This window comes from Canis lupus, chromosome 3 (genome assembly GCF_011100685.1).
Source record: "Canis lupus familiaris isolate Mischka breed German Shepherd chromosome 3, alternate assembly UU_Cfam_GSD_1.0, whole genome shotgun sequence".
Taxonomy (NCBI): Eukaryota; Metazoa; Chordata; class Mammalia; order Carnivora; family Canidae; genus Canis; species Canis lupus.
Window position 1 is genome coordinate 32,354,868 of NC_049224.1, and position 21,500 is coordinate 32,376,367.

The following is a 21,500-nucleotide window of genomic DNA, read 5'->3' on the forward strand; positions in this document are numbered from 1 at the left end:
GTGGATTATGATCCTCTTTGTCATCCATTAAAGTGCATCAGTAATTTTGAGAGTGAAAGGATTTTCAACTTTTTATCTTTTTATTTCTGGCACAGTGAGTTTGGGTCCTAAAATGAGAGAGAAAATTGGAATCTGATAGTATATAAACTAGACAGCCATGAAAGTACATGTGCATTTAGGACAATTAGAGGAATGAATAAGTAGTAATTAAGGCATCTTTGTAATTCATAATGATGAATATCTCCTTTAATGCAATCCAATTGCTGAATGTGTGGATTCATTTTAGGTTCTTATGATTCTTTCATAGAGTTTTGCTTGGTCATCTTGTTCTGAGTGGTCCATTGGCCTCCGTGTCCCTTTTGTGGTAGACATCTGCTCAATGACTTTTGAGCAGCTGGACCTCCTACTACGGCAAGTGAGTGAGGGGATGGATGGTACTGCTGACTGGCCCCCACCTCAAGAGAAAGAGTGCATGGCTGTGGCAACACTGAATCTTCTACGACTTCAGGTATTAATGATTTCCTTTCCTCTCTCTCCCTTTGTTAAGTGTCTTAGGTATTTGTAATAATGTTTATGTATATTTATGTATATATGTTTATTGTTCTTGTGTGTGGAGAAACAACTGGGTGAGACAAAAGATGATTGAGAGACCAGCTGGATGTGCTAGCCAATCTCTCTTCTGGAATGTGAAAGTTCAACTCAGTAAGCTTGGACTCCCTCTGGTAGTACCTCCTCCACTTTGTCACAGGGTAGGTTAAGGTTAAAAGTCAAAATAAGAAAAGCTACAGGGCAGCACGGGTGGCTCCACGGTTTAGCCCCGCCTTTGGCCCAGGGCTTCTTCCTGGAGGCCCAGGATCTAGTCCCATGTCAGGCTTCCTGCATGGAGCCTGCTTCTCCCTCTGCCTCTCTCTGTCTCTCTGTGTCTCTCATGAATAAATAAATAAATCTTAAAAAAAAAAAAAAGAAAAACTACAAAAATAGTTTTTTTTCTTTCTCCCTATCTTTGTTTCTTTTTTTAAGTAAAACTATAGCTGAAATCCTTGGTCATCGTGTTTCTCTTGGTAATAAAATCCTATGAATGTCAAGAGACTAGTTTTTCTTAATAATTTTTCCCTTTGTAATACAAGGATTTCTATGTAACCCATCATCTCTGCCTTTGCTCTCTCCTCATTTTTGCCTTAGTTTCTTTTTTTTTTTTTTGCCTTAGTTTCTAAAAAGCACATAGATGAATGTAATGTTTAGTTGCATTAATCGAATTATCAGAAGTTTGGAGAGTACTTCTCTTTCCCAGAAGTCTATAGGAGCTCATTTATTAGTACTACTGTGGTCCCTTTCATGAATCTACCCAATTGTCACTTTCCCATGGTTTGTAGCAGTGTTGCTATCTGGTCATTGCTATGGTAAAAGACCTTGTACATGTCTCAGGCTGGATTCCTTTTGGCACCATATGCCTGGTGCCATAGTTTTTCTCTTTATTCCATTTTTTAGGTCCTTAAGCTTTAGTTCTATCATTTAAAAAATTCACTTAACAAAGCTTAATTCTTAGGAAGCATACAATTTGAGAATCTTTATTCATTAGGTGAATTTAATATTTTAATAGTTGTTTTGATTCCTAATGTGTTTGAATTTAGGTGTTCTGATTAGTTTTGTGTAAGTTTTTTCTTCATTTTCTTATTTCTTGATAGAGTTTCCAAAATAGTTTTTTCTTTTCAGATACTTTTAATTGTTCTGAAGTTTTTCAGTTTGATTTCTGGACATTCATCATGTTACAAAAAAATTTAATATTTGTTAATTCCAAATTAACAAAGAATTTAACCAGCACTTCTCTTCCTGAAAAACATAGGGGTTATAGGGATGCATCACACCTAAACTCCCCTTTCCACTTTCTGTGTTTTAATTGTCAGATAGACTTACTACACTGGATCCAGAGTACACTGATTTTTATGTGTGTGTTTCCCCTTAAAAGAAAAACACTCCCAATTGCCATATGTAAGATACATTTCTGATTTAAGACATGAAAAGAAATTTTCCTCCAATTGATTAGTATCAGCATCATCATTTTTCAAAAGATCATACTTACTTGGATAGAGGCTGTTTTTTCTTTTTTTTTTTTTTAAAGCAAATTTGTCATGGTTGTTTTTATCCTCTCCCTCCTGGGTATCTCCGTCATACATTTTGTCATCAAGGTCTGTGAGTTAGAGTCTGGAAATTCTGTTTGCTTGAATGCTTCTTAAATAATTTAACAGGACTTAGCTTTTTAGGTTATGTGTTTAGTTTATTGGCAGTTTGATGATGCTCTGTCTTCTGATTTTTATTGTTGTTGATGAGAATTGTTATATTAGTGTAATTATCTCTTCGTAGCTAATTTGCCTTTTCTTTTTGGTAGCCTTTCAGATTTTTTTTTTTGTTTGGTAATTTTAACTTACTATGTCTAGGTGAGGATTTATTTTTGTATGTATAACTTGAGATTATGATTCTCATTAAATTTGAGATTACATATTTTTGTTAAGTATTGAAAAGTATTCACTCTTTACTATTGAAATTGCACTCTTCTTTATCTACTCTTCCCCTTGGAGAGTTCTTTTCTATGTATACTGAACTTTTCTCATTCTTCCGAAGTATTACAACTTTTTTTGATATTTTTAAATCTTTTTATCTTTTATAATGTTCACTTTCTGTCCTTCCATTTTGCCTTCTGGTTATAGTGCTCTCTTTTAGTTCACAAATCTTTTAGGTGATTGTTCCATATTTTTGAGTTGTCCATTTATTTAATAAATACTTGTATGATCACGGCACTACAGGTATTAACTTGTTAAATCCATGTGCCCCCTTCTGAGAAGTAGGACTCCTGATGTGTATGGCACAGATGAGGATGTACAGAGAAGTTCAGTTATGTGGCCCAGGTAGGGTATCCATGCAATCATGGAGGTTCAGGGTTGGCACCTGGGTCCAGGCTTTTCACACTTCTGCCTGAAGGTTTTTATTCTTGTAGCTGTTTTTCTCATTTTTAGAATTTATATTTGGGTCTTTTTCAAAGCTTTCATTTTGTTCATTATATTCTTCTGGGTTTTGTGCCTTCCTTGGTCTCTAAGAACATTATTTTTAAAGATTTTATTTATTTATTTGAGAGAGAGAGAGAGAGAGAGTAGGGGGTGGAGGAGAGGGACAGAGAAGAGTCCTAAGCAGACTCCATGCTGAGCTCAGAGCCTGACACAGGCCTCAATTTGACAACCCCACGATCACCACCTAAGCCAAAATCAAGAGCTTATCTGATTGTGCCACCTAGGTACCTCAGAACATTTACTTTTTTTATGGAGTCATTCCAGTGTTTATATTGCTCCCTTACTGTAGGAACTTGAGTTCTGTCTCTTAGAAGAACTTTGTCTTTGATTCTCTCCTGCGACTTAGTGTGGATTGTCCTTTCCGACTGTAGTACCACTTTTAGAGGAGGTCTTGCTAGGGATATCTCTTTGCCTTTGGCTCTGGTGATGTTCCCAAAGGGCAGTTTTATATTTGTGTCTCTGAAGTGTCATGATTTTCAGGTTCTAGATGTTTTGGTGTTCAGTTCTTGACTCATGGATATCTATACCTGGAAGATTGGTATAAATTTAATTTTACATCTGCTCACAGACCAGGCCAGGTCTCTGATTTCTTGTGGGGTCTCTTTCTACCCAAAGCCTTCAGTGGGCAGTGTTGCCTTCAAGTCCTGGCTGGTGATAGACAGGTGATCTTCAGCGGCTTCTGCAGGAACATCAGGCTCAGTGGGCTGTCATGAGTAGTTTGAATCTCCTACCTGAAGGCTTTGATCTGCTCTTAGAGCCTAGAACCTCTTAGCTCCTGCCGTCTCTCTGAGTTCTGGTATGGCCCTCAAAGAGCTTTCCTTATATACTCAGCTTGGTTGTATAATCTTTTAACGGTTTTTTGGTTGTAATATATTCACACTTTCTCTGTGTTTGGTACAGAGGGCTGGGGGTGCGGTAGAGGTTACTCTTTAACCTCTCTGTTGATGTTAAGCTCTTTCATATATGTATTTAAAGTGGGTTTAAAAAATTCCTCATAAAAGTACCTTACCGTCGATTCTCAACTAGTATGGGTAAAATTTTTTAGTCTGTTTAAGAAAATTCATATATCAGAAGTTTTTCCTTTATTATTTGAATAAAACTCAATTTGAGGTATTATTTAATCTTTAATAAGATTTGAAATCCCGTTGTTTGTAGGGCTTCTAAATTAAAATTGTTTTTCTCTTTTCAGTTGCATGCTGCCATTAGTCACCAGGTTGACCCAGAATTCCTTGGTTTAGGTCTGGGCAGCGTCCTCCTCAACAGCCTGAAACAAACCGTAGTGGCCCTGGCCAGCAGTGCAGGCGTGCTGAGCACTGTACAGGCAGCTGCCCAGGCTGTGCTCCAGAGTGGGTGGTCCGTGCTTCTGCCCACTGCTGAGGAGAGGGCCCGGGCACTCTCTGCCCTCCTGCCCTGTGCAGGTGGGCTTGGGTGAGGAGCAGGGTTGGGGATGGGGTGAAGGGGTGGGAGCAGAAGAGGGGACCAAGAGGGGTTGATAATTACCTCACTTGGCAAAAGTGCTTTCCCTTTCCAGTTTCAGGCAATGAAGTTAACATAAGTCCAGGTCGTCGATTCATGATTGATCTTCTGGTGGGCAGCTTGATGGCTGATGGAGGGTTAGAGTCGGCCCTAAATGCAGCCATTACTGCAGAAATCCAGGTATGTTTCTGGGAGTGTGTATGTGAGCTGACTGAGGTGATTTTTACCTGTCAATGAGTTCAGATTGAAACACTATATTCATGTGAGGAAATAACAACATTTGCCAAAAGGTTGCCATGAAAAACTGAAACATAAAGCATTTAGTAAAATCCAAGTATTTCCTGTAATTAAAGCTTTTTTTCATCTTGCTAGTTAAAATAATTTATTGAGATATTAAGTATGATAAAATATACACACTTTGGTCTATTTAAATCAATGTGACAGATACTATAATCATGTTATGAATCATCATCATGAAAGTGCTGACTTCACTTTCCATCATCTTAGAAAGTGCTGTTGTGCCTCTTTGCACCCAAAGTTAGGACTCCCCTGCCTCTCCCAGATTAAATTAGTTTTGCCAGTTTTGAATGTCATATATGTGGAATCATACAGTATATACTGTTTTGTGTCTGCTTTATTTTGCCTTTGATAATTTTCAAACTCAACTACATTGTTTTTACCATTGAGTATTTTATTGTATGATTATGGCACTATTTATCCATTTTGCTGTTAGTAGACATTTGATTATTTTTGATTCTCTAAAGCTGCTTTGATCATGCTGTGTATGGTTCTTTAGTGAACATATGTTTTTCTTCTTGGGTAAATATAATTTGCTAGATCTTAAGGTGAGTATGTTTTTATAATTTCCCAAAGTGGCTATGACATTTAATTTGAACCATCCTATGTGAGAGTTCTAGCTCTTTCTTGACCTCACCAACATGAGACATGTCATTCTTCATATATTTAGCTTCTCTGGGTGGGGTAGTGTGGTTTTTAATTTTGCATTTTTATGTACTTAATGGTCATTCATAGCTCCATTTGTTACTTTCATAGTGGCAAAAGTTTTTATTTTTATTTTTTTTTTTTTTTTTTTTTTTTTTTTTTTTTTGGCAAAAGTTTTTAATTTAAAAACTAACACTGATGAAATTAGATGAAGTAAATATATTAAAAATGTCTTTGAAAACATACTTAAATACTTTGATTACATTGAAAAAACATAGAAGAAGTCATATAGATAGCATTAGGAGCAGTGACAGTTCTTGTGTAGTTGTTGTTTTCCAGATCCTGTACTGTGTACTTTACTTTCATTTTCTCTGTTAACTTTCTCAGTTGTGTTGAGTAGAAAAAGTGGTTTAAAGTTTCATTTTATAGATGTGAACATAAGTACCACAGAAGTATGTGATTTGCTAAGGTGTCGAGACAAGCGAGTGGCAGGCTTGCTGACTCCAAGCCTTTTTTTTCTTTATCTTCCCACACAGCTCTGTATGACAGCTTGCCTGATGGGAGCAGTGATAGTGAACAGGCACAGGCAGTCCACATGTGGCTCAGACAGAAACCTTGACATGACACAAGTGGGATTTTTTGAACCTATTAATTAATTTTAAAAATTTTATTATTATTATTTATTTATTTATTTTTCTTAGTTTCAGGGCTAGAATTCAGTGATTCATCATTTGCATGTAACACTCAGTGCTCATTACATTAAGTGCCTTTCTTTATGCCAGTCACCTTCTCTTTACCCATCTCCCCTCAATAGACATTTCTCCAAGATGACATATACATGTCCACCAGACACATGAAAAAAATGTTCAACAACACTCAGCGTCAGGAAAATTCAATCAAAATCAAGAGACGCCACCTCACACTAGTTAGCATGGCTAAAATTAATAAGTCAGGAAACAACAGATGTTGGTGGAGATACAGAGAAAGGGGAAACCTCTTATACTGTTGGAGGAATGTAGACTGGAAAACAGTATGGAGGTTCCTCAAAAAGTCAAAAATAGAGGTACCCTACAACCCAGCCTTTGCACTAGTAGGCTTTTATTTAAAGGATATAAACATAGTGATTTGAAGGGGTACCTGCACCCCGATGTTTATAGCAACAGTTCCAGGAGCACATGGGTGGCTCAGTGGTTGAGCATCTGCCTTTGGCTCAGGTCATGATCCTGGGGTCCTGGGATTGAGTTCTGCCTCAGGCTTCCTGTAGGGAGCCTGCTTCTCCTTCTGTCTATGTCTATGCCTCTCTGTGTCTCTCATGAATAAATGCATAAAACCTAAGAAAAAAAAAAAAAAAAAAGGCAGCAGTGTCCACAAATAGCCAAACTATGGAAGGAGCTCAGATGTCCATCAACACATAAATGGATAAAGAAGTGGTGTATATATACACAATAGAATATTACTCAGCCATCAAAATGAATGAAATTTTGCTATCTGCAATGATGTAGATAGAGGGTATTATGCTAGGTGAAATAAGTCAATTAGAGAGGGACAAATACTATATGATTTCACTCTTGGAATTTAAGGAACAAAACAATTGAACATAGGGGAAGAAAAGGAAAAATAAAATAAGATAAAAAGATGAAAATCGAGAGGGAGGTAAACCATAAGTGATGCTAAACTCTACAACCTATTAATTTAGTTAGCAAATGTTTATTCTTCATTTCCTTTTGGGGGGATTGTTGGAGGGGAGATGTTGCTGGGCTTCAGAGGCTATAGAGATATATAGATTGTGATCTATATAATAACTAAGGTACCTAAAATAAAAGAAAATTAAGGGCCATTTATTTTAAAACAAAATTATTAGTAATCTACAAAAAGGCATAAACAAAAATCTCATCATTTAGGAATTACTACTATACCAGTATCTGTTGTTAACAGTTTTGGTATATAGTCTTCCAGACTTCTAAAGATGCAGATGTTTACCGATGATACTGAATACAGTGCTAGAATTAGTCTCAGTGGCTTATCAGTTTGCATCTTTTTTACTCACCACGTTGCCATGTCTTCTATGTTGAATATTTTATTATACTCATTTATTCTGTTGCTTTGGGGAAGTCTGTCATATGGAAAGGGAATTCCTTCTTCTTCTTTTTTTTTTTTTTTTTTATTGGTGTTCAATTTACTAACATACAGAATAACCCCCAGTGCCCGTCACCCATTCACTCCCACCCCCCGCCCTCCTCCCCTTCCAACACCCCTAGTTCGTTTCCCAGAGTTAGCAGTCTTTACGTTCTGTCTCCCTTTCTGATATTTCCCACACATTTCTTCCCCCTTCCCTTATATTCCCTTTCACTATTATTTATATTCCCCAAATGAATGAGAACATATAATGTTTGTCCTTCTCCGACTGGCTTACTTCACTCAGCATGATACCCTCCAGTTCCATCCACGTTGAAGCAAATGGTGGGTATTTGTCATTTCTAATAGCTGAGTAATATTCCATTGTATACATAAACCACATCTTCTTCTTTTTTTTTTTTTAAACAACCTTTATTGACCATTTATGTTTTAGATATTTTTACTACTATACATAATTATTCTTATAGATTAGAAGTCATTGAGTATAAGAATGTTTATTAGGAAAATGTTCTGGAAATGAAATTGTGCTGGGTCAAAAGCATGCATATTTTTGATCTTTCTGATTCATGTTGTCTTCTTATTCTTAAGAGTGGGAGGCCCAGTTACAATCCCACCCCTGAAATTGGGTCTTCATCCCGACACCCCTCAGGACTGGGAAAGGCTATTCATGTTGAGACTGTTCTGGCTTTTGTCATTAGAAAATAAGGCCCAGAAAGAGAACTTTTTTTTGCTTTTTCATAGTAAATTTGGTCACTAGAACAATGCTTGGTATGTCCTCAAGAATATTTATTGCATTTGACTGGCAAAGATACCTCCTATTTTTTTTTTTTAATAATAGCTTTATTGAGATCTAAGTCACATACTCTAAACTTTACTCTTTTAAAGTGTATAATTCAGTGACTTTTTTGTATATTCGCAGAGTTGTGCAACCATTATGACAACTCTCAGAACGTTTTCATTACTCCGGATGCCGCTTAACAGTCATCTCCCATTCCCTACTCCTTCCTAGCCATTGACGGCTACTAATGTACTTTGTGTATCTGAAAGATTTTCTGGCACTGAACTTTTCATATAAATGGATTTATACAATCTGTGACCTTTTGTGTCTGGCTTCTTTTTATAGCCTAGTGTTTTTCAACGTTTATTTATGTCGTACTTCATTTTTAAAAATTGCTAAATAATATTCCTTTGTTATGAGTATAGCACATTTTGTTTATCCGCTCATCAGCCAATGGACATATAGTCATCTCTACTTTTAAGTTATTATGAAAATGCTGTTATGAACATTTGTGTATAGGTTTTTATGTGGACATATGTTTTTTCTTATAGGTGTATGCCTAGGAATAGAGTTGTTTAGTTTTATGGTAACTCTATGTTTAATGTTTTGAAGAATGGCCAGATTTTTTTCTTAAGTGGGATTTCCAGTAGGAATGTATGAAGGTTCTAGCGTTCCACATCCTTGTCAATCCTTGCTACTGTCCAGCTTTTCTATTATAGCCATCCTAACAGGTGTGGATATCTCTGATGACTAATGATGTGGAGCATCTTTTCATGTGCTATTAGCCATTTATATATCTTCTTTGAAGATATGTGTATTCAAATCCTTTGCTCATTTTTAAATTGGTTTATTTATCTTTTAATTGTTGAGTTATAAGAATTCTTTTTGTATTCTGACACATGCCTCACGAAGAATATATCCTCTCATTCTTGGGTTCATGTTTGCAAAACAGATAGACTGTGCATGTATGGGGCAGATCATTGGGTATTTTTGAGATCAGGAGTGAAGGTTTTAGGTACTTCCCAGAAAGAAAGCAGCTAGAGACCATCAGCAGTGAAAGCCTGGACGTTGGATTTGTAGGATAGTCGGTTTAGAAGCTGAGCACCTGAATAATGGGATTTCAGACAAGCTGGGATGGGCCAGTGTCATCGGGTGGTTTGTGAGTTAGTGCACAGAGGCTGGGATATCTAGGCTGGGAGATCAGGGCTTAGCTCATGGTGCTTTCACCCTTGCTGCTAAGATAACTGGTAACCAGTTTCTATTTTATGAATTACAGGATATAGAAGCCAAAAAAGAAGCACAGAAGGAAAAAGAAATTGATGAACAAGAAGCCAGTGCCTCAACATTTCACAGAAGTAGGACTCCATTGGATAAAGATCTTATTAATACAGGGATCTATGAATCTTCTGGAAAACAGTGTTTGCCTTTGGTTCAGCTCATACAACAGCTTCTTAGGTAAATAGTATTAGATATATTTTTACAGGATTATTGGTTTTCACAGTAAAATAGTGAGATCTAGCACTAGGATCTGAAAAATGTGTTTGGGAGGTGAGGAAATACTCTGAAATTTATCTAAAATAGGTTTTGGGGTAAAGAGCAGACTTTTTTTGAGTTTTTATTTTAATTCTAGTTAGTTAATATACAGTGTTCTTAGTTTCAGGTGTAAAATAAGGTAATTCAGCAGTTTTATAAACTACCCTGTGCTCATCACAAGTATACTGTTTAATTTCTATCACCGATTTAACCCATCACCCTGCCCCCATCCCCTCTGGTAACCATCAAGTTTGTTCTCTGTAATTAAGAGTCTGTTTTTTTATTTGTCTCTCCTTATTTCCCCCTCCACTCATTTGTTTTGTTTCTTAAATTCCACATATGGGTGAAATCATACAGTATTTGTCTTTTTCTGTCTGACTTATTTTGCTTTGTTATTTTCTCTAGTGCCATTCATGTCATTGCAAATGGCAAGATTTCTTTTCCTTTTTTTTTTTTTTTTTTATGGCTGAATCAGTATTGTGTGTATATGCCACATCTTCTTTATCTATTCATCATTGATGGACTTTTGAGCTACTTCCATAATGTAGCTATTGTAAATAATGTTGCTATAAACATAGGGTGCACATATCCCTTTGAATTAGTGTTTTTGTATTCTTTGGGTAAATACCCAGTAGTGTGATTGCTGGTAGTTCTATTTTTAACTTTTTGAAGAACCTCCACTGTTTTAAGAACAGACTTTTAAATTACAGATGAAAGGATAGGTTAGAGTATGTGAGGTAGAACTAGAGATTTTAAAGATTTTCACACAAGAGAAAATTGGAGTTTATGAGATAAACAGGAAAAGATTCTTATTCTCATGAGTAAGCAATAGATGCAAATGAAAATCATGATAATTATTATTTTTTAAACTGTATCATTACCTCATTGACTTGTTAGGCAGATGCATAAATGATAAGTGAATCTTGTCTTTAAGAGTGTCACATCTATATGTAAAATGCAGCTTTGGACAAAAATAATGACACAGTTTCCCACACCCCCACCGCCCCCCAATGGTCTGTTCAGAAATTTTCTATCATTTTGGACCATTCCACACAGCTTTTAGGAGCACATTTGTAAAGCAAAGGGCATCATTATATCTTTTGTAACTTCTGTCTTCTCTGCTCAGTTTTGACTGAGGTTGTCTTTATTGCAGACACATCTAACACATATTTGAGGAAGGAAGCCAGCTGTAGGTCATCTGAGTGTATGATCTGTATTTCTGATTTTAGTTTATGTTGTGATTTCTTAATAGCTTTTTTAAACAGATATAATTTTAATTTTGCAATCCTCTTTCCCCTGCATAGGAACATTGCTTCTCAGACAGTAGCCAGATTGAAAGATGTTGCTCGTCGGATTTCATCATGTCTAGACTTTGAGCAACATAGTCGTGAAAGAACTGCTTCATTGGATTTGTTGCTGCGCTTTCAGCGCCTTCTTATCAGTAAACTTTATCCAGGAGAAAGTATTGGTCAGACCTCAGATATTTCTAGTAAGTTGCTTAAAATTAAAATGTCTTTGTGTATTTTGCTTTCTGATGTAGGCTTTTTGACATCCCTATTCTATTCTACCTTCCCAGAAATGTAGTTCTTATACTGTTAAATGTACCAATTTGGGGCGACTTCAGGTAGGTAAGTGTAATATGTGGAATGAATCATCATTGGAGGAAGGGTGGGTCTCAGTTATAGCACTGGTTTATTAGCTGCTGGACATGAGACTAAGTAAGTCTCCTGGAGGGTGTAGGTTGCTCACTTATGGAATGAAATAACATCAGAGGATGTCTATGAGAATTAAAATAGGATGATACGTAAGGGCTCAGCTCTGTGTATGACATAGAGTAGAGTACTTTCCATAAGCTCCAAAAGTAGTAGGTGGCTCTCTGTAAGTTGGCTTTCTCTGTCAAGGATGGAAAGGTCTGCTGCTTTTGTTAATATTTTTATAGATAGTATATTTTAAAATATCTTAGTTCCTGAAAGAGTTAGGCATTTGTAGATGATAGAAAATTTCAGGTTGATATAAGTGAACTTACGTCTAAAGAGGTGCCCATTTCAAAGACATAAAGTCACAAGGACTGAAGAGTCATTAAGAGCCATTTAGGAAGAAAAGTTGAAAGATTTTATAAGATTGAAAAATGCCTAATGTTGTTCATTGGGAGTAATTTGCAAGTGTTAAGACTTGAATTTTGATGACATTTATATTGGATATAAGATTTTAACTATATAAATTATGACTTTAGTTTTTATACAACGTTTATACTTTTTTTTTTTTTTAAAGATTTTATGTATTCATGAAATACACAGAGAGAGAGGCAGAGGCTTAGGCAGAGGGGGCGAAGCAGTCTTCTTGCAGCGTTCCTGCAGGGCTTGATCCCAGGACCCCAGATCATGACCTAAGTCAAAGGCAGATGCTCAACTACTGAGCCACCTAGGTGCCCCTATACTTTAGTATTTATACCCAAAGTTTCTAGGTAGTACAGTGTATAAAAATTGACATAACCAAATTCACTGTTTCTCATACTATGTGATATAAAAAGAGCCAGGGATTAAGGGTTAAGCTTCTGTTTGAGATTATTATTATAGGTAAAAGATGTATAGATGAAGGTGAAAGAGTAATCAATGCAGTTTATTTACAAAGTAAATTTTAATGGTAAAAATGAAAAATTTTAAATCTTTCTTGAAGGTCATGAGCTTATGGGTGTCGGTTCTTTACTGAAGAAGTACACAGCCCTTTTGTGCACACACATTGGTGATATACTGCCTGTGGCAGCCAGCATTGCTTCTACCAGCTGGCGACACTTTGCAGAGGTGGCCTGCATTGTGGAAGGGGACTTCACTGGTACCTTTTTTATATCCTACCTTCAGATATGTGTTTATTTTCATAGATTGAGTAGACTTAAAATTTATCCTTTTCTGATAAACCTGCATGCCTTTGCCCCATACATTTTCTAATACTATTGGCCTTTTTTCTTTTGTTTTTTCACTTGCTGACAATTCATTTGTTAAGTAACCTGCTGCAGGAGTTGTATCACTGTATAAATGTTATTAGTGATTTAGAGTTATATCACCATTATTAACATTTTAATAATGAGGTCACTAATAATTATCTAATTTTATTTCAGCAGCATAAAAATTAGTTGCCCCTTTCAGGACCTTATTAAATTCCAGTGTTGCTTAATATGTTAGTTAATTCTATGACAGTAGAGCATTATTATTGAGTGCTTTTTTTTCCTGATAATAAACTTAGTTTTCTGGAAACAGTTTTCTGAATATAAAACTCTAGTTAATACTTCTATGTTGAAATAGTGTTTTTGAAAAGCATTCTTGTAACTCAGGGTTCCATTTGATATTTTATCTATTCTTTCAAAATGAAAGATAAAATAATCTTGTAGAGATGTGCTAAGAGACAAGCATTCCTTATTTTGTGATTTATTAGAATTGTGTGAGCTTAAAAGTAGTTTTGTAGGATACATGCTTTATTTAGATCTTAATGCTTTTTTTTTTCTTTCTTTTAAAATGTAGGTGTTCTCCTTCCAGAGCTAGTAGTTTCTATAGTGCTTCTGCTCAGTAAAAATGCTGGTGTCATGCAGGAGGCTGGAGCTGTCCCTCTGCTGGGTGGCCTTTTAGAACATCTGGATCGGTTCAACCAGCTGGCACCAGGGAAAGAAAGGGATGACCATGAAGAGTTAGCTTGGCCTGGCATCATGGGTATGGCTGCTTAGCTTACAGAACTTCCATTCAGGAGAGTTCTATCTTAGCTAGCCTATTCCTGCCTTTTTAGAGTACTTCACAGAGAGACCAATTTTTGCCATTTTCACTGATGGTCGTATAAGTGGAAAATGAAGATAATTCAAATCAGAAGAGATTTAAGTTATATTTAAGGAAGATTTTTTTCTTAATAATGGTTGTTACTTTGTGAAATGGACTATTTTAGAAAGTTCTGGAAAGCCCTTTCTTGAGTGGTGTCTCCAGAAGGTACTGTCGGAAGTGATTAGATATGGCTCAGCTTGGGAGGCAAACATCAGTGTGGGATGACTTTCTGAACTCATTCTATCTGACGTTACAGAGTTATGGAATTCCCATAGTCAGCTGAGCACTTGGTCTATAGTGCTTACCAAATTAGAATAGAACTTGTTTTTTCAAAGTTTCTAGCTTTGACATTTTTGAACCTAAGTCTGCTTTACCATATGTATGGTTCTGACTTTCTGGACTCATAGAATTAAATTCAATTTTTTGGTTCAACTTTTATTTTATAGGAAAGCTCAAGGAATGTGGGCTTTTTCTTCTCCCATTATAAACTGTCATATTGTAACATGGGAGCTTCAAGTAAGAAGTAACAACTGTGCTGAAGAAAATAACATTAGAATGTCAAGCATAGTTTTTAACTTTTTATATCACTAATATTTTTAGTACCATTCTTCTACTTTTGTGAATTTAAATGTTACTTTTGTCTCTATACTCAGTATGGTTGAGGGCATTTAATCTGATTAGCAGTTTAAACTCATTAATTTAAAGACATTTTTTGTGTGCATGAAATAAAACACATACTCAAAAGTACAGAGAACAATGCTGTGATTGATCATAGAGAAAATAATTTAACATCCATCCAGATTAAGAAGTTGAATGTTGGCGGGACCATCCTACACATCAAAACTGCTTTTTGTCTTCTGAAAGATTCCCCTCTCTGATCTTGTGTGGTCATTGGTCTGCTGCTTCTCTTGACCATTTTATCAGACAGGCATGTACCCCTTAACAATTTAGTTGTTTAAACATTCTTATGTCTATTTCATGGTAGTTTATAGGGTATGCTTTAGTACAAATGCCAGGTTTCCATAGTGATTGTGCTGATTTTCATCTCTATAGAATATGAGAGTTTTCACCGTTCCACTTCGTTGCCAAGAGGTCAAATGTTATTTTTTCCGTAGGTCTTTTGTCCATGGGGTCATCATACTAGCACTTTTGGGTGAAAGGACTGTCCTTGATCACTCTTTGGGAGTACCACTTTTGTCTAAATAAGTTGACTGCCTCTGTCTGTTTCTGATCTTGCAGCTTCCCTCTTTGATTTCTTGCACTTTGATAGCACCCTCTAGTGAATTGTTGAATGGAAATGGGATAGTGGGCAACCTTGCCTTGTTCTTAGGAACAGAAGAAAAGCTTTCCAAATTTTGTACATGAAGTATGAAGTTTGTTAAGGGTTTTCTTTGTAGAAACCTTTAAATATTAAGGATGTTCTCTTTTATTCTGCTTTACGTAGAGGTTTTAGTTGTGATTGGATATTAGATTGCATCAAATGCTTTTCTGCATCTCAATGATCATTTAACTTTTCCTCTTTTTTTCTATTAATATGTGAATTATTGATTTGTGTGTGTGTGTGTGCTGAAACCCGGGATCGAACCAGGGACGAATTATTGATTTTTCAAAAATTAAATCAGTTTTTTCCATTTTGGGAATAAAACTACCTAGGTTATATTGGTCATATTAATATACATTATTGGTTTGTTTTTTTTTTCCCCGACATTTTGCATCTGTATTTGTGAATTGCAGTTTTATTTCTTTTTAATGCTATGTAGGTTGCTTATAATCACCACTCCTTCACTAACAAAGAAGCTGTAAATTAGGAACATGGGAGCTTCCCATGCAGCCTCTCAATTCGTTTATGATCTGTCAGTTGAGAATGTTAGCTAGTTGGGAGAAACTTTCTGATGGATCTGATAGTACAAAAACATAATAGAGTTATGTAAGTTTTGGTAAGGCGGTTGTGTTAGTCTGTTAGAGTTATGCTCTTCTTTTTTTAGGAGGGTATGTATAAGATTGGTAGAATTTGCAAGATAATCATCTTGATCTGTAGTGTTCTTTATGAACAATTTCTTTTGATTTGAGGGTGGGAGGTAGAGGAAACCCCCCCCTTTTTAAACTATGATAAAATATACCTAACGAAATTTATTTTAACCATTTTAAAAAAGTTTTCAGTTCTCTGGCTTTAGATACTTATGTTATTGTGCAACCATCACCACCATCCAGCTTCAAAACGTTTTCATCTCCCCTCAATTGAAATTCTATACCTATTAAACACTAACTTCCCATTCTCTACTCCCCCTCAGCCCTGGCAACCACCATTCAACTTGAATACATGAATTGCATTACTCTAGGTAGGTCATACAAGTGGAATCATATAGTATTTGTTTTTTGGTAATTGGTTTATTTTACTTAGCATGTCTTCAAGGTTCATCCTTGGTTGAAATTTTTGGTTGCCAGTTTTAAAATTGTATCTATCCCTTAAAATTGTTTTAAAATTGTATCTATCCCTTCCAGATGAATCTCTGCTCTCTCCAACTGCAAAATACCAATGTATACAGTTAAGTGTTGTGTGTGTTATCATATGCAGAAAAGAATGTTCTTAGAAAATTTTACCTGTTTTAATAGGCACTTTCTCATGTTTTCCACATCTACTGGCTCCTCTTTAAGGGCAAACTCAGCAATTGTACTGAGGAGTGCAGACTGTGGATATATTTTGCTTCAACCATTTGTATTTGTGCACACCTGTAACTGTACTCATCATTGGCTGCCATTTGACACTTGGGTTGTTTCCACTTTTTGGCTGCTGTGACTAACGCTGCTATGAATATAGGCATGCAAACATCTATTTGAATCCGTGCTTTCATTGCTTTTGGATATGTAGCCGACAGTGGAATTGCTGAGTTATATGGTAATTCTATGTTTAACTTTTTGAAGAACCCCACCATGATGTGTTCTATAGTTCTATTCCATTTTACATTCCTATAAGCAGGGTACAAGGAAGGGTTCTAATTTTTCACATCCTTGCCAACATTTGTTTTTTTGTTTTGTTGTTAATAGCCATCCTAATGGGATGAAGTGGTGTCACATTGTAGTTTTGATGTGATTTTCCTTAATGGTTAGTGATGTATATCTCTTCTTGTGCCTATTGACCATTTGCATATTTTGGAGAAATGTCTATTCAAATGATTTTCCAATTTTTGAATCAGATTTTGTGGTTGTTGAGTTGTAGGAGTTGGTTATAGTTTGTTATATATTCTGGATACATATAATTTACACCTATTTCTTCTCTGTGTGGATTGCTTTTTCAATTTGTTGATGGTGTCCTGTGATGTTTAATTTTGATAAAGTCCAACTTACCTGTTTTTTCTTTTGTTCCCTATGCTTTTGGTGTCTTATCCAAGAAATCATTGCCAAGTCCTATGTTATAAAAGTTTTCTCCTGTTTTATTTTTCCCTAAGAGTTTGATGTTTTATAGTTTTAACTCTTTAGCTCTTTGATCTATTTTGTTATTGTTTGTATATAGTGTAAAGTAAGTGTCCAACTTGATTTATTTGTAGTTGGATATTCAGTCTTCCTAGCTCCATTTGTAGGAAAGATTGTCCTTTCTCCATTGAATGGTTGTGGTACTCTTGTCTGAAATCATTTGACCATATATATGAGGATTTATGTCTGAGCTGTGTATTTTGTTCCATTGACCTAAATGTCTGTCTTTATGCAGGTGCCACACCGGTCTTTATTATTTCTTCTTTCTTAGGGTTTAATCTGATGTTTTTCTAACTTTTAAAGAAATGAAAACACAGATAGTAGGGAGAATAGGCTAATTAACCTGGGTTTACCATTACCAACCTCTCCTGCACTTATCTTATTGATTGATTGCATGAATGATTGAATCATCTTAAGCATATCTCTTTAAAACATTTTGACAGGTACTACCTGTTAATGATCAGAACTTTTTTTGGTGATGAAACCATAATGTTATTCTGTCCAAAATTAATGATTCTTCAGTGTAACATGTAATCCATGTTCAATTTTCCTGCATTATCTAAAAATGCCTTTTTGTTGGTGTGTGTGTTTTTTTTTTTAATTTAGAGTCAAGATCTAAACATGTTTTGCATGTTACAGTTGGTTGATACCCTTCCATTCTCTATTTCCTTTAATGGTATAACTCTAGGCCTTCTCTCCTCTTTGGTCATACTATTTATTTGTCAAAGAACCAGGGCATTTGTTCTGGAGAATTATACATATCATGATTTTGGTTGATTGCTCTCTCTTCTTTTGGTCTAATGTCTATTGGTTATACTCTCCCTAAATAGCTGGTTATATGTATAGGGTTGATGAGATTTGAGTACAGATTTGGGTTCAGTTTTGGTTAGAGTGTGTCTGAGGTCATGATGTGTGCTTCTTGTTTCATTGCTTCTGAGGCCTGTGATTCAGGGTGACCCCACCTTCAGTTCTGTTCCCATGGACCAGGGAGTTCATATATATAGTCTTACCTCTATAATATCCCCTAGCAGCCTTGCTCTCACAATTTGCACAGCTTAGGACATGATCCTAACTGGATTCCCCTCCTCAATCATCTCCCCTTATCATTTCTCAAATATTGAGTTGGTGTCCTAGTGCTTGCAAAGGTGACCAATGAGGTATCCTCCCTCCCTCCCTTTTCTTCCTCAATCCCTCCTTTCCTTCCTTCATATTGTCTCTTTTCATTTTTCTTCTTTTGTATCATTATGAGCTCATAAAATTTTATTGATTTGATATTCACTAAGTTTTTAGCTTTTCTTTTTTCCTATCATATATTCTTAAAGGTATAAATGCCCTCAAACATTTATTTAGCTATATAAGTGTTGTTCTATAGTATTTTTATTATTGTTCATTGCATTTTTTTCCATAGTCATTTTTTTCTGGGAATTTTGGATGATTTATGTTTCATAATTTTCAAATTTGTAGAGAATTTTTATTTTTGTTACTTATTTGTAATTTAACTGCATTATAGTCAGTGCACATACTCTAACTTTATTCCTTTGAAATTTTTAAGATTTATTTCATTGCCTGGTGTATGGTCAGATTTGCAATTCATGCTACTCAGGTGATGTTGTTTTTGGTATTTGTTTTATAAATTGTTACATATCTTCAGTGCATTTTTGCTTGTGGTATTAGTTATAGTTAAACCCATAGCCATTATGGTTATGGATTTGTCTGTTTCCATTTATAGTTCTTTTGCATGATTTGTTCTGATTGTTTTATCTATTGATTCATTGATTTTGGTTTCTGTATATACAGAGTCTTTTTTTACAGGTCAGAACTGTAGAAATAATGAGGAGGTGACACAGATACGCAAAGCTGATTTGGAGAACCACAATAAAGATGGAGGCTTCTGGACTGTGATCGATGGGAAAGTGTATGATATAAAGGACTTCCAGACACAGTCATTAACAGGAAATAGTATTCTTGGTAAGGCTTCACTTTCCACTTCATGGTTAAAAGTTGTAACATGTACCATTTTGAGCAGAGCATTTGGCTTTTAAGTGATTAGTTGAGTTTTGCTCCAGCCTCTATACATTTTAATCTGCTGGTAACTCTGATGTCTGTCCTATCAGTAAATTCAAGCACATTTGAAGAATTTCTCATCATTGTGCATTTTTTGTTTGTGTTTTTTTCAATACTTGTTGGAACTTGTTTCAAGTCCTGAGTTGGCCCATGCAGCTTTGGGGGAGAGAGAAAGATCATTATACTTTGATAACCCTCACTTTGAAGTTAACCTGCCTTATCTATTTCCTACTTGACCGACCTTCCTTCCTTCCTTCCTTCCTTCCTCTTTTTCTTTCTGTCTTCCCTCCCTCCTTCCCTCCCTCCGTCCTTTCCTTGCTTCCTAAAGATTTTATTTATTTATTTGACAGAATAAAGAGGTAGCAGCAGAGGGAGAGGGAGAAGCAGGCTCCCCGCTGAGCAGAGACTTGCCCAAACATGGGATTTGATCCCAGGACTCTGGGATCCTGATATGAGCCAAAGGCAGACACTTAACTGACTGAGCCTCCCAGGAGCCCCTCCTACTAGACATTTCTAATGCAGGTATCTGGGCAAATAGCATTGAAGTAATACTGCTTTTGTTCTTTTTTGCTTTAGCTCAGTTTGCAGGGGAAGACCCAGTGGTAGCTTTGGAAGCTGCTTTGCAGTTTGAGGACACTCGGGAGTCGATGCATGCCTTCTGTGTTGGCCAGTATCTGGAGGTGAGGCTGTGTGCAGTAGGCCTCATCATGGATGTCAGGGGAGAGAGATCCTCTCCGTATATCTGTGATAGGTGGTTTTTGCCCTGAAGTACTGATAGCTGGGCCTTTTGATGTGGGGGATGGATGTCATTAAGTGACACATATGAACATATGAAGATCTTTAGAGATTTCTTTGTAAATGAATTTACATTTTTTCATGTTAAGATTTACGAAGTATTGGTCTTGAAAAACCATTTCAAAAATTGTTAATTTGTTGTAAAGGTGGACACTTTTCCACACATAAAAAAGAAGGTAACCTTTGGTCTTTACAATTTCATTGTAAACTTATGTAGAAATTTGAAATGCCTTATTATCTTGGTTAGGTTTTTTTGGGAAGAGCTATCTAGTAGCATAACTCTTTAGAATAGAAGTATGTCCTACATATGCTTGAGCTTTGGAATTTATATATTGGGATTGGTTTTCCAGGTATGAATCCAGAAGTAATAAAATTTATTAAGTGCCACTTAATGCTTTCATGAAGGGGAAGATTATAAATTATCATCTAATACGAATGACAGAGTTTATTTTCATTTGAACACTTTTCTAATTGGGTTTCCTTTTTGTTAGCATAAATTTATTTCCTCTGCATATGTGGTCATAGTTCACTACGCACAGCAATTCTTGTTATATTTTTGGCTTTTGGGGGGTTATTTATGCATGTAACAATTCAGTATATGTTCTGAAGTATTGTTACAGTCACTCTGGAAACTTCTTTTTGACTTTGTAAGGAATTCTCTAGTTAATTTGTTTATATGAGCTTTGATTTTATCACCAGTAGAACTGTTTACTGTCTGCTTTGTAGGGTGTGTGTGGTTTATATCTTCTGTTATTTTGGCAGCAGCATGAGCTCACTATAATAGGATATAGAAGGAGAGTGTCCAGAGCATCTGCTTCTCTTCCTGATGAAAGTTTGTCTTGTTTAGGGATATTAGCTGTTGCTCTTTTTGGTTTTATGTTTTTAATTAACCCTATTTTCTCAGACTCCTAATGAAATTTATCTTTCCAAGCCTGACCAAGAAGTTGTTACCATACCAGATCTGGGAAGTCTCTCTTCACCTCTAATAGACACAGAGAGGAATCTGGGCCTGCTTCTCGGATTACATGCTTCCTATTTGGCTATGAGCACACCACTGTCTCCAGTCGAGATCGAATGTGCCAGTAAGAAAAATTTTGCTTTCTGCTAACAGCTACTTTAGCTGAGCTGTAAGTGCCATTTAGAATAGGAGAAGAAGAATCAGCACAGTTGTTGGTGAGTAAAAATAAGATAGTGAGATTAAGAGACTAAGCCAAGTAAATAGAAATAGCTGTTAGTGGCTTTCATTTGCTCTCATGACCTGTGACATGTGACAGCCGGGGAAGCTAACAGGTGCATTGGAAGATTGTGCTATGTGTGCTCTGACTTTTGCTTCCTGTGACAGATGGGCTTAACTGGGCTGTCGTTTCTATGTGATATGGATTGGTTATTTCTGTTGGTAATGGCATTCTGTTTTAGAATTGTGTTTTTACTAGACTCAAA

At 36.0% G+C, this 21,500-nt stretch overlaps 1 protein-coding gene across 1 annotated transcript in view; it reads left to right on the forward strand.

Moving 5' to 3' along the window:
- The window catches only part of HERC2 (HECT and RLD domain containing E3 ubiquitin protein ligase 2), a 242,709-nt gene that overhangs the window by 89,522 nt on the left and 131,687 nt on the right, over nt 1-21,500 (forward strand). The window contains 10 exon segments of the mRNA XM_038532568.1: nt 308-508; nt 4,252-4,480; nt 4,594-4,718; nt 9,671-9,849; nt 11,232-11,416; nt 12,604-12,759; nt 13,443-13,628; nt 18,999-19,169; nt 19,842-19,945; nt 20,992-21,142. Coding sequence (XP_038388496.1) covers nt 308-508; nt 4,252-4,480; nt 4,594-4,718; nt 9,671-9,849; nt 11,232-11,416; nt 12,604-12,759; nt 13,443-13,628; nt 18,999-19,169; nt 19,842-19,945; nt 20,992-21,142 — 1,687 coding nt within the window.